General features: G+C 43.8%; 1 protein-coding gene across 1 annotated transcript in view; it reads left to right on the plus strand.

The window, feature by feature from the left end:
- The window catches only part of LOC144497786 (di-N-acetylchitobiase-like), a 57,895-nt gene extending 43,952 nt beyond the window's left edge, over nt 1-13,943 (plus strand). The window contains exons 2-5 of the mRNA XM_078219223.1: nt 231-402; nt 487-584; nt 2,444-2,605; nt 13,740-13,943. Of these exons, the coding sequence (XP_078075349.1) occupies nt 231-402; nt 487-584; nt 2,444-2,605; nt 13,740-13,943 (636 nt within the window). The remainder of the gene's footprint in view (nt 1-230; nt 403-486; nt 585-2,443; nt 2,606-13,739) is intronic.
- The last annotated feature ends 228 nt before the right edge of the window (nt 13,944-14,171 follow it).

Consider the following 14,171-nt stretch of genomic DNA (forward strand, 5'->3'; position numbering starts at 1 on the left):
TGCTGCTTGGCTAAAATGAGTATTTATTTTGCTCTCCCAGCAACTGAGCTACATTCCTCCCAAACATGCTGACTGCTTGTAGCACAAAGCTGAATTTGTAAATGTTCCCTTCAAACACAAAAAATATATACCCATGTCAATTGCGCTATGATCATTGCAGCCACAATTACCAGTTATATTCAGGATGTGGTTTGAGATTAAATTAACATTTGTTATGTTCTGACCCTCAGGTTACAATGAACGTGCCCTGGTCTCCTAATTGCACTTCTGACGGATGCTATGATTTTGTATCAATTGCAAAATCCTGTGACTTTTTATTTGTAATGCCCTCTGATTTTGACAGACAAAAATGGGATTACTGTTTTGCAAAAGCAAATGCTCCCTATGATCAAACTTACGCAGGTATGTCCAATACAACATTTGGTTAATAGTTTGCCTTGTCTCCATCAATATTTGCCAAAATCAGTCATATTTTTGTCCATTTAGGTCTTTCTGCTTACATCAAACTGGGTGTTGATTCCAGAAAACTGATAATGGGAATTTCATGGCTTGGTTTGGACTATCCTTGTACGCAACTCTTTGAGGTAAGGACAAATGATTAATTTGCAATGCACAAGAAATGGGAGTGAATTCAATTCATCTGAAATACATCCCTCTGGCATGTTAATTGGTGATGGTGATGTGATGGTAATGTCACTGGGCTAGTTATCCAGGGGCCGAGGCTAATACTCTCGGGACATGGGTCCAAATCCCACCCAGATTTCTGCTAGAATTTATATTCAATAACATTTGGAACTGAAAGCTAGTCTCACAAAGCTACGAGTGATTGCTCTTAAAGCTATCTGCTTTACTGAAGTCCTGATGTGGAGATGCCGGCATTGGACTGGGGTAAACACAGTAAGAAGTTCAACAACACCAGGTTAAAGTCCAACAGGTTTATTTGGTAGCAAAAGCCACAAGCTTTTGGAGCCTTAAGCTCCTTTTTCAGGTGAGTGGGAATTCTGTTCACAAACAGAGCATATAAAGACACAAATTCAATTTACAGAATAATGAATTATTACAGAATAATACATTATTCTGTAAATTGAGTTTGTGTCTTTATATGCCCTGTTGTGAACAGAATTCCCACTCACCTGAAGAAGGAGCTTAAGGCTCCGAAAGCTTGTGGCTTTTGCTACCAAATAAACCTGTTGGACTTTAACCTGGTGTTGTTAAACTTCTTACTGTGTTTACTGAAGTCCCTCAGGGAAGGAAATCCGCCATCCTCAATGTGCCTGCAGATCCACTGCAATGTGAATAATTCTTAATTGCTCTCTGAGAGGTTCAGCAAGCCACAGAGTTCAAGGAAGAAATTAGGGATGGGAACAAACGCTGGCCTTGCCAGTGATGCTTGCACCTGTGAAGGAAGAAAATATCCTGTCCAATCAGAACATCCAATTGCATTTTGGAATGTCAGAGATCCTGGGTACCAGCAACCTTAGGCACTCGTAGTCGACTCTTATTACAACAGCATTAGACACCATGCATCCAATGCGAGGCCTTACTGAAGTCCTGATGTGGAGATGTGGAGATTCAGTAAGACTTATACACATGGAGAACCCGCTCCTCCCCACTGAAATGACTGGAGTGGTTCTGACGTTACAGAAAAACAACTTTGCAGTTACAGTCAATTACAGCAAATCCAGAACAAGCAATATTTCACATCCTTCATTGACAAACATATTTCCCAATTAAATCCTGGCTTTTCGACCTTTCTCATTCAATGAAAAATTGGCTTCTGCTAATCCTTCATTTGCATAGCATATCCCCATATCTCGCCATTGGTATTTGTTATGGAAAAATCTGGTCTTGTTCACTCTCTGGTGAAGGTTAAAAAGCAGAATGTTATGGGGCCTATGCAAGTGAAGATTAGTCTGTTCAAGCTGAAATAGCAGACAGACTCCCATGAAGATCTGCAACTGATAACATTCTCACTAGCTGTTATGGAGCTGTTACAGAGAAGGCATTAAATTTTTAATCTGAGCATTTTAACTTCCACAGGAAGAGCCTTTGTTTTTGCATTATTTCACTGAGACATTCCCTTAAGTGCATTCTTCCAGGTTGCAAATCATAAGTTTCTCAAATCTTTCTCCAAAGGACAAACATTTACACTTCAAATCAGAAAGAATATAGGCTCTGGAATAGAAAATTCAATCTCTGAGCATGTTCTGCCAATCAATTTGATGCTTGCTGATCTGAATTCCCTATGCCGATCTTGATTCAATAACCCTTTATAATTTTAACAAACAATAATCAATCAATCTCAGATGTGTAATTTTCCATTGATCCTTTTCTGTCATAGCCTGTTTCCGTGGAGATCAGTCAGGGGGCTACTTGATTTTTGATATTGACGGAGTAACTACGTTCATGAGTGCTATTTTCTCATTCTTCTTTTCTTTAACAGCCTGGGAGATGTAAATTGCGAGAGTATCAATTTAGAGGATCTCGTTGCAGTTCCTTTGTTGCGACGTGGATTCCGTACAAACAGATCATGGAGCTGCTGCTCAGATCTATTACTGGCAGATATTGGGATGATAATTACAAATCCCCATATTTTGTGTACAAGGTAAGAGTCTCAATCAAAGCACGTTGGAGACATGTGCAGTTTAACATTGTTTGAATGCTTCCCCACCACTGACGTGAGGCTCACCGGTGTATAATTTCCTGGATTGCCCCTGCTTCCTTTCTTAAACAAGGGAACAACATTCGCTATTCTCCAGTGCTCTGGAACCTCGCCTCTGATCAAAGAGGATGTGAAGATATCTGTTAAGGTCCCAGCTATTTCTTCCCTTGCCTCCCGCAGTAACCTGGGATAGATCTCATCCAGCCCCGGGGACTTGTCTACCTTATTGCAATTTCGGATACCCAACATAACTTCACACATAACTTCCCTCCATTGTCCTTGAGTGGGCCTACTCTTTCTCTTGCTACCCTCTTGCTCCTAATATATGCATAAAAAGCCTTGGGATTCTCCATGCCCCTGTTTGCTAAAGACATTTTATTTTTAGCTCTCCTAATTCCATGTTAAAGTCACTTCCTACTGTCACTTTACTCCTCAAGAGCTTTGTCAGCTTTTAGATGCCTAAACCTATTGCATGCTTCCTTTTTTTCTTTTGACTCAGCTTACAATTTCCCTTGTCATTTATCGTTTCCGAATCCTCCCATTTGTATCCTTCATTTTTGTCTGCACTTTGTCATTTTGTCCCGCACTTCAATCAATTGGCTTTTAAAAGCCTCCCACATGTCAGACGCGGATTTGTCCTCAAATAGCCGCTCCCAATCCACATTCCCAGTTCCTGTCTAATTTGGATGTAATTGGTCCTCACCCAATTGAGCGCTCTCAGCCGAAGGCCACTGTTGTCCTTATCCATGACTCCCGAAATCTTATGGAATTATGGTCGCGAAGCCCAAAATGCTCCCCACTGAAACATCGATCACCTGGCCTGGCTCATTCCCCAGTACCAAGTCTAATATGACCCTCTCCCTGGTTGGATTGTCAAAACACTGTATCAAAAAGCCCTCCTAGACAGATCTAACAGATTGCTCTCCATCTGAGCTCCTTCCTGAAATGGAATCCCAGTCAATTTGGGGGAAGTTAAAGTCAACCACCACAGCGACTCTGCTTTTTTCACACCTTTTCAGTATCTGATTACAGAACAGCTCCTCTGTCTCCCGTGGGCTGTTGGGAGGTCGACAGAACACGCCCAACATTGTGATTTCAATCTTCCTATTCCTGAGCTCCACCCACAATGCCTCACGACAAGATCCCTCCAAATGTGTCCTCCCTCCACAGAGCTGTGATCTGCTCCCTAATCAGCAATGCAACTCCCTCCCCCACCCCTTTTGTTTCCCCTCCATCTAAAACAACGATATCCTGGAATGTTAAGCTGCCAGTCTTGTCCCTCCTTTAACCTTGTCTCTGTAGGTGAAATGACATCATAAATCCATGCAGTAATCCAGGCTCTCAGTTCATCTGTTTTACCTGCTTGCATTGAAGCAAACAGACTGCAAACCTCCGGTCCTGCTGAGCACTCCAGCTTCCCTCTGTCTGCTGTTACTCTGCGACATGTTTATCTCAATCTTAATTTTCTCCCCAGTCTCTACACTTACTGGCCTGTGGTTCTGGTTCCCACCCCCACCCCCGCCGCACTAGCTTAAATCCTCCCAAACAGCACGAGCGAACCTCCTGTCCCTGCAAAATGCTGAGAGGGGGAGTAAGGAGAAGATGTGTTTGATGATGGCATCATGCTGGGGTTGGCGAAAATGTTGGAGGGTGATCCTTTGAAGGCGGAGGCTGGTGGAGTGTAAAGTGAACACAAAGGGGGGACATATCCTGGTTCTGTGATGGAGGGGAGGGGCGAGAGCAGTGGCGTGGGAGATAGCTCGGACACGGTTGAGAGCCCTGTCAATCGCAATTGCTGATTGGAGACAAACCAGCCTCCCATCCACTGACTCTGTCTACACTTCTACAATTATGCTGGCTGCCTCGGCAAAGCAGCCGGCATAATTAAAGCTCCACGCACCCCGGACATTCTCTCTTCCACCTTCTTCCTTCGGGAAAAAGATACAAAAGTCTGAGGTCACGTACCAACCGACTCAAGAAGAGCTTCTTCCCTGCTGCTGTCAGATTTTTGAATGGACTTGCTTTGCATTAAGTTGATCTTTCTCTACACCCTAGCTGTAATTCTAACACTACATTCTGCACTCTCTCGTTTCCTTCTCTGTATAGCGCACAAGAAAAAATACCTTTCACTGTATGTTAATGTGACAATAATAAATCAAATCAAATCAAATCAAAGATTAAGAAATCAACCTTCAGGCTTAACATTGAATTCAGCAACTCCAGATTGTGAACTCTTTCCTCTACCTTCACCTCATTTTCATTTCTATCAATTTATTTTCATTTCTTCTATTGATTGATTTTTCCATCCCCTTTTCTTTATCCCACTTTCCATCATGGCCATTTGTTATCTGTTCCTGGTTGTCCTTTGCCACACTACATACCCGTGTTCCAACGTTCGTGCATTCTGATCTCTTAATGGCCACTATTAGCACCCCTCTTAGTCATGGTTGCCACTATTTGCATTTCCTTTGTCTTTTTGTCCATGAGGTTTTTGTCACTCTCTCCCTAGCCTCCACCTATTGCTAGCCTTCTTACCAGCCCTTACTGCTCCACTGCACTCACCATAACAGTATAAATCTCATCCTCTATCCAGTTCTCTCCAGCTTTGATGACGAGCCATCAAGACTTGAAATGTTAGCTCCATTCACTTTCCACAGATGCTGTCTGATCTGTTGAGATTTTCCAGCATTTTCTGTTTTGGAATCACAGTAGGAATTGAAACCAACCCCCACACATGCAAGTACCTTTGTCCAGCATGAATCTAACCATAGTGTTTCCCCTTACAGGCAGAGAAACATTAAATTCAACCCATTTAAACTATACCTCTAATCTTTACCAGTAGAAATGTAAATCCCTTAAAACCGTCATTTTCCAAATTGTAACTGCAACTTTATATTCCTGCCGATCCCAGATAAACTTTCCCCACTTGCTTTTCAAGAACCATTGCCAGAAAAATCACATTTTCAGGAAGATGGTACCAAACATCTGACAGAAAAATTTTCTCAGTTATCACCAAGCCAGGCAAGAACCCTTCCTGAATTATATCACTTAAATATTGTGTGAGTCATTTATTGGGGGGCACGACAACTGCAGGCCGGGCTCCCTACAAGGCCCCACTTGTGTTGAATTGCTGCACAAAGGCCTTGGCGAGGGTGTAAACCATTCAGGAGTGCCCAATGAGTGGCTGGTTGAAGCTGGGAGAGGGGGCTCTGAGATCTGTGAAGAAGAAATGGTTTTTAATGGTGGTGTGTTGGTTTCATTCCTGCTGCCATAGGGCCTCTGCTGTATTCCTTGGCATGCTTAGCCATGTAGGCTGGCTTCATGAGAGGGGAACAGCTGATGGATTGGTAAGGTCCTTGTATAGTGGTAGGCTTGGGTTGATAGAAATCTGCTCCAGGAGCTTTCTTGTTCCCATCTCTTTCCTTATTTAACGGGCTGGTATGTTGCTCAGGGAGCCAGGGGAGTTAAGTTGTTTGGAGCGTATCTGGGGAGATACACAATGTTGTGTTGAGCTGTGTACCTACAAGACTGGAAGGATGTGGAGATGCCGGCATTGGACTGGGGTAGGCACAGTAAGAAATCTCACAGCACCAGGTTAAAGTTCAATCGGTTTATTTGGTAGCACGAGCTTTCGGAGCGCTGCTCCTTCACCAGGTGAGTGGAGAGTTGGGTTCACAAACAGTGCATATATAGACACAGACTCAATTACATGATAATGGTTGGAATGCAAGTCTTAATAGGTAATCAAGTCTTTACAGGTTCAGACAATGTGAGTGGAGAGAGGGTTAAGCACAGGTTAAAAAGGTGTGACTTGTCTCAAGCCAGGACAGTTAGTAAGATTTTGCAAGCCCAGGCCAAATGGTTACAGGTAGTGTGACGTGAACCCAAGATCCCGGTTGAGGTCGTCCTCATGTGTGCAGAACTTGGCTGGAATGGGATGAGTTGTACCAAACTGGCGCACAGTACCTTGCATCGAGTAGACAATGGCCAGAGCTGAGTTCCTTAAAGTTTAAGCATCTGTACCGCAAGAAGAGGAGGTTAATTCACGTTTTGATCTTTGCCGCTGTCTTGCTCAGATATTTTTTGTATGTCAGTTTGGTCAAGGATAACACCAAGATAAACAGGATGCTGTTCCTGATTCAATCTCTGTTGTGTTCCCACTTGGCACCGGCACTGTGTCTTGGCCAGCTTTGCAATATTGTTGTTTATTGTTGTCTCCAGATTAGAAAATGTTTGTCCCTGAGAAGCAGAGCAGATATCGTCAGCATAGATGAATTTCTGAGGCAGATATGGAGGCAGATTGTTGAAATGGAGATTGAAGAGGATTGGGGCTAGAACAAATCTCTGGAGATACCAGTTGGATATTTCCTCCAGGCATTTGTCTCATGTGCATCGGGAACCATCTTTCTTCGAGTAAGAGTTCGACATCATCTGTAACACGTTGAAGCCGGAGTCTTGAGATTTGGATAATAAAACCAGTCTGCCAGACTGTCGCATATGTCGCAGTGAGATTGAGAAAGACAGCGCCTGTTTTGACATTCTCCAAAGCCATTTTCAATGAAGGTGGTCAGGGCAAGGACTTGGGCACATCTGCTTCACACTCGCTGAGACCCAGCTTGTTTATCTTTCAAGATTTTCTCCACCTCTGACTCTGTCCGCGGCGGCTCTTTGGTGATCACACTGTGGGGTTTCACTCATGTGACGGGGAGGAGGGAGGTTAAGAGCTGAAGGGGAGGGTGATACTGGCATTGAAGGGGATGTCTGTTAAGACCCAGTAGTTAGCCTAGATCCTAAACTTTACATTTGAATTAGGCACAGGTTAGCATGAGGTGTTTCATTCCAGGTATGATTCAAGTGACCCACTGGGAAACTTTGGTCAAACAAAGATTATCTGAGAACACTGATAAAATATCACCAAAAAATTGGCATAACTTTTACCAATTGCAAGACTTAATGTGACACAGTATAACTCCTGACAGCTAGCTATCTCTAGCATGATGCCACCACTCAACACATCTTCCCCTCACTCTCGTTGTAAGCATTCCACAGGGACCACTCTCTCCTGGACACCCTGGTCCACTCCTCCGTCACATCCAACACCTCAGCCCCTACCCACGGCACCTTCCCATGCAATCATAGTAGGAGCAACACCTGCCCCTTTACCTCCTCCCTGTTCATCATCCCAGGCTCTAAACACCCCATTTAGGTGAAGCAGCGCTTCAAATGCACCTCCTTCGATCTGGTCTATTGCATTCACTGCTCCCAATGCGATCTACTCTACATCTGAGAGACCAAACATAGACTGGGTGACTGCTTTACTGAACACCTACAGTCCGTCCACAAGCAGGACCCCAGAACTTCCTGTCTCTTGCCACTTCAATACACCATGCTGCACTCCTGTCCACATGTGCATCTTTGACCTTTTGCAATGGTCTAGCGAAACCCAACGCAACCTGGTGGAACAGCACCTCATCTACCGATTGGGCACTTTACAGCCTTCCAGAATGAACATTGAGTTCAACAACTTCAGAGCATGAACTCTCCCCTTCACCCGGTTTCCATTTATTTTATTTCATTTTGTTTCTTCGTTTCATCTCTTTCCTCCATTTTTATCATTCCTCCTTCTCTCTTCCATTTTTCCACGTCTCCATTCCCGCTCTACTTCTTGCCACCCCTCCTCCCTCTTCCCCCCCACCCTCTGCCCTTCAGGCCAACTGCCTTAACCATCTGTACCCCTGTTTTGCCATTCACACATTCTGATCTCTTAATGGACACTTTTAACACCTCTCTCAGCTGACTTTATTCTCATTTTCATTGCCTTTGTCCTTTTATAGCCTCCTCCCCCCCTCACCGTCTAAATCTTTTATCATTTTCTTTGCCCTCAGCTCTGATGACTGGTCATCCAGTTGCGAAACATTGGCCCCAGTCTCTCTCCACAGATGCTGTCACACCTGCTGAGATTTTCCAGCATTTTCTGTTTTTGTTTTAGACTCCAGCATCCGCAGTATTTTGCTTTTAGCTAGCTATTTCTGCTGTTCCAAATTAAACACCATCCCACAGACATCACCATTCTTCAGACTTCATAGAATCATAGAATCAGAGAAATCCTACAGTACAGAAAGAGGCCATTTGGCCCATCGACCACAATCCCACCCAGGCCCCACCCCCATATTCCCCCAATAATCCCTCTAACCTACGCATCTCAGGACACTAAGGGCAATTTTTTTTTAAGCATGGCCAATCAACCTAACTCGCACATCTTTGGAATGTGGGACGAAACCGGAGCACCCGGAGGAAACCCACGCAGACACGAGGTGAATGTGCAAACTCCACACAGTCAGTGACCCAAGCCGGGAATCGAACCCGGGTCCCTGGAGCTGTGAAGCAGCAGTGCTAACCACTGTGCCACCGTGCCGCCCTAGCACAAAAAGCAAGTATGCTCATGTGATGCCGGATCTTCAGCTTTTTAACACCTGCTGTGAATTGGTCCTTTGCATGTTGGATCAAACCTCTGAGGCTTCCCAGCCCTCAAACTTTCAGAAAGACGATAGAGGGAGAGAGACACAGAGACACTGCCTTCTTTCAGTGTATACTTTAATACAATTAAGAATTGATCATTGTTTTAATAATGCTTTTCAGATGTCTAGAATGTTACATTGATCCAAGAGCATCACTTTTTGTTCCAACTCCTTTGCCTTTTATGGCAGGTTAATTATACATACCAAGAGGTCTGGTATGATGAGAGCATTTCATTAAGGTCAAAGATCATGAAGAAATTAAAGCTCCATGGTGCAGATGTAGCTTCTTGCAATAACTGAGAAACAAATCCAAAAACCTGGAATGCTCTGTAAGAAAACAAACTATCCCCAGACACATCACCTGACCTGTCACTCATCCCTAAATCAAGCTCAAAGAACAAAGAAAATTACAGCACAGGAACAGGCCCTTTGGCCCTCCAAGCTTGCAGCAACCATGCTGCCCGACTGAACTAAAACCCCCTACCCTTCCCTCCGTTCCCATTCTATTCATGTATTTGTCAAGACGTCCCTTAAAAGTCACTATCGTATCTGCTTCCGCTACCTCCCTGGTACCCAGCACCCTCTGTGTAAAAAACCTGCCTTGTACATCTCCTTTAAATCTTGCCCTTCACACCTTAAACCTATGCTCCCTAGCAATTGACTCTTCCACCCTGGGAAAAAGCTTCTGACTATCCACTTTGTCCATGCCTCTCATAATCTTGTAGACTTCTATCAGGTCTCCCCTCAACCTCCGTTATTTCAGTGAGAAAAAACCAAGTTTCTCCAACCTCTCCTCATAGCTAATGCCCTCCATACCAGGCAACATCCTGGTAAATCTTTTCTGTACTCTCTCCAAAGCCTCCACACCCTTCTGGCAGTGTGGCGACCAGAATTGAACACTATATTCCAAGTGCAGCATAACTAAGGTTCTATACAGCTGCAACATGACTTGACAATTTTTAAACTCAATGATCCGGCTGATGAAGGTAAGCATGCCGTATGCTTTCTTGACTACTTTCTCCACCTGCGTTGCCACTGTCAGTGACCTGTGTTCCTGTACACCCAGAACCCTCTGCCTATCAATACTCTTCAGGGTTATGCCATTTACTGTATATTTCCTATCATATTAGACTTTCCAAAATGCATTATGTCACATTTGTCCGGATTAAACTCCATCTGCCATCTCTCCGCCCAAATCTCCAACTGATCTATATCCTGCTGTATCCTCGTCACTACCCGCAAATCCACCAACCTTTGTGTCATCCGCAAACTTATTAAAGTAAAGTAAATTTTATTTATTAGTCCCAAGTAAGGCTTATATTAACACTTCAATGAAGTCACTGTGAAATTCCCCTAGTCGCCACATTCCGGCGCATGTTCGGGTCAATGCACCCTAACCAGCACATCTTTCAGAGTATGGGAGGAAACTGGGGCACCCGGAGGGAACACACACAGACACGGGGAGAACTTGCAAACTCTACACACACAGTGACCCAAGCCAGGAATCGAACCCGGGTTCCTGGTGTTGTGAGGCAGTAGTGCTAACCTCTCTGCCACTGTGCTGCCCCCAGTTACATTTTGCTCTAAATCATTTCTATATATTACAAACAGCAAAGGTCCCACAGTGATTTCTGAGGAACGCCACTTGTCACAGCCCTCCATTCAGAAACGCACCCTTCCACTGCTACCCTCTGTCTTCTATGACCGAGCCAGTTCTGTATCCACCTTGCTAGCTCACCTCTGATCCCATGCAACTTCACCTTCTGCACCAGTCTGCCATGAAGGACCTTGTCAAAGGCCTTACTGAAGTCCATGTAGACAACATCCACTGCCCTATCCTCATCTATCACTTCCTCGAAAAACATGATCAAGTTAGTGAGACATGACTTCCCCTTAACAAACCATGTTGCCTGTCGCTAATACAACCACTTATTTCCAAGTGGGAATAAATCCTGTCTCGAAGAATCCTCTCCAATAATTTCCCTACCACTGATGTAAGGCTCACTGACCTGTAATTACCTGGATTATTCTTGCTATCCTTCAAAAACAACGGAACAACATTGGCTATTCTCCAATCCTCTGGGACCTCCCCCGTAACCAGTGAAGATACAAAGATTTCTCTCAAGGCCCCAGCAATTTCCTCCCTTGCCTCTCTCAGTATTCTGGGATATATCCCATCAACCCTGGGGACTTGTCTACCTTAATGTTTCTCAAGAACCCCAATACCTCCTCCTTTTTGATTTCAACATGACTCAAACTATTTACACACCCTTTCCCAGACTCATCATCCATCCATTCCTTCTCTTTGGTGAATACTGACGCAAATTACTCATTTTATATCTTGTCCATTTCTTCTGGCTCCAAGCATAGATTCCCTCCCCTGTCCTTGAGTGGGCCAACTCTCTCCCTGGCTACTCTCTTGCTCTTTATAAATGTATGAAAAGCCTTGGGATTTTCCTTAATCCTGCTGACCAATGATTTTTCGTGACCCCTTTTAGCTCTCCTTACTCCTTGCTTAAGTTTCTTTCTACTTTCCTTATATTCCACACTTGCTTTGTGTGTCCCCAGCCTCCTAGCTTTGATAAATGCTTCTGTTTTCTCTTTAACTGGGCTCAGAATATCTCTTGTTATCCCAAGGTTCCCAAAATTTGCCATACTTATCCTTCATCCTTACAGGAATGCGCTGGTCCTTAATCCCTATCAATTTACACTTGAAAGCCTCCCTCATGCCAGATGTTGATTTTCTCTCAAAATCTGCCCCCAATCTACATTCTTCAGTTCCTGCCTAATATTGTTATAATTAGCCTTCCCCCAATTTAGCACCTTAACTTGATGACTACACTTATCTTTATCCATCACTACCTTAAAGCTTACTGAATTGTGGTCACTGTTCCCGAACTGAAATATCGACCACCAGGCCGGGCTCATTGCTCAATACCAGGTCCATTATGGCTCCTTCCCTAGTTGGACTATCTACATACCGTTTCAAGAAGCCCTCCTGGATGCTCCGTACAAACTCTGCCCCGTCCACACCCTGAGCACTAAGTGAGTCCCAGTCAATATAGGGGAAGTTAAAATCCCCCACCACAACAACCCTGTTACTTTTACACTTTGCAAAAATCTGCCTACATATCTGTTCCCCAATCTCCCGCTGGCAGTTGGGTGACCTATAGTAAACCCCAACATTGTGACTGCACTTTTCCTATTCCTGAGCTCGACCCATATTGCCTCGCTGTGTGAGCCCTCCGAGGTATCCTCCCGGAGTACAGCTGTGATATTCTCCTTAACCAGTAGTGCAACTCCCCCACCCCTTTTACATGGGATTGAGGGCTATAGATAGGCCTAGAGGTGGGGATGTGATCGGCGCAACTTGTGGGCCGAAGGGCCTGTTTGTGCTGTGGCTTTCTATGTTCTATGTTCTATGTTCTATGTTCTATCCCCTTCTATCCCGCCTGAAATATCTGTGTCCTGGAATGTTAAGCTGCCAATTCTGTCCTTCCCTTAACCAAGTCTCTGTAATGGCAACAACATCATAGTTCCTCGTGCCAATTCAAGCTCTAAGTTCATCTGCCTTATCTGTTACACCTCACTCAGCAATCCCAAAAGGACCATTAAAACCACAGAACACTCCATTAGTCCAGGTTAAATTAAAATGGTATCAATTATCCTGCCTCAGTAACAATACAGGACACCGGCTAGAGGCAACATGGTGCCGACAAATTGCCAAGGACTGCAGAAACATCCTATAGACAAACATGATTAAAATACATTTCTTAAAGGCACAGTACTGTCTGATACTGCCATTGTGTGTCGGGGAGAGCCTGATGGCAGATATTGAGGGGGTGGGGAATCTTGATTCCAGAGATTGAGGTTGTGGAGGGGGGTACACTTTCAACTTTTTTTGAGATTGGGGTGCCCATCAGTCTCCATAGGCCCCACCCTCTCATTTCCTTTGTAATGGCCAAGTGCGGAAGGATTGCAATTAGGATTGCACTGCCCTACCCAGCAGCAATTGATGAGACATTGGTGATGCCACCCTATTAGCAAGGGATTGGAGTATAAATATAAATAAGTATTCCAACAATTATATCAGGTATTTGTGAGGGAAGATTGAGAGCACTGTCCCTACATTAGGAATGGTATCATTGCCTGTGAGAGTGTACAACAAAGGTTCACTAGATTGGCTCAGCAAAAGGTCATTGAGGGAAAGGAGATAGTGCAGGACGGTGGAGTTGAAGTGAAAGATCAACCACGGTCTTGCTAATTGGCAGAGTCAGCTTGGAGGACCAACAGGCCTACTCCGGGTTCTATTTTTTATTTTCTGACGCGCTTTTTTTCAAAATGAAGCCATGGAAAACTTTGTAACTTTATAAAGGAAATCTCAGTATTGGTTAGTGAAAAGTTATGTCACTGGGTCAATAATTAGTATCAATAAGTGTATCTTTTAATACAAGTCGGAATTTATTGTTGTTTAAATAATGCTTTTTGAGATGTCTAGAATGTTACATTGATCCAAAAGTGTCACCTATCTGTGTAACTGCTTTGATTTTTTATGGCAGGTTAACAATATATACCACGAGGTCTGGTATGACGATCCAGAGAGCATCTCATTAAGGTCAACGATCGTAAGGAAATTAAATCTCGGTGGTTTAGGTGCCTGGTCTGGAAATAGCCTAAGTTACAGTGTTAATCCAATAGAAGCAATGCAAACTGAAGAAATGTGGAATGCTCTGAGCCCTATCAGAAGAAAATGGAGAATTTGAATCATTTAATCTGGATAAAATGTCATTCGCTTTGCTAAGAAATGCAACAGAAATCAAGATATCTTAAAACATTAATAAATAAACTCATACAGATCTGGTGAACTGATTTAACATTGTAGTTAATGAGTGAATTTCTATTCAATGGACAGCAAATTTACTAATGTGATTAGCAAAAGATCTGGTCACTTCATCTGAACATACGAATATACGAATAGCAGCAGAAGTAGG

The sequence above is a fragment of the Mustelus asterias genome, chromosome 8 (genome assembly GCF_964213995.1).
Source record: "Mustelus asterias chromosome 8, sMusAst1.hap1.1, whole genome shotgun sequence".
Classification (NCBI taxonomy): Eukaryota; Metazoa; Chordata; class Chondrichthyes; order Carcharhiniformes; family Triakidae; genus Mustelus; species Mustelus asterias.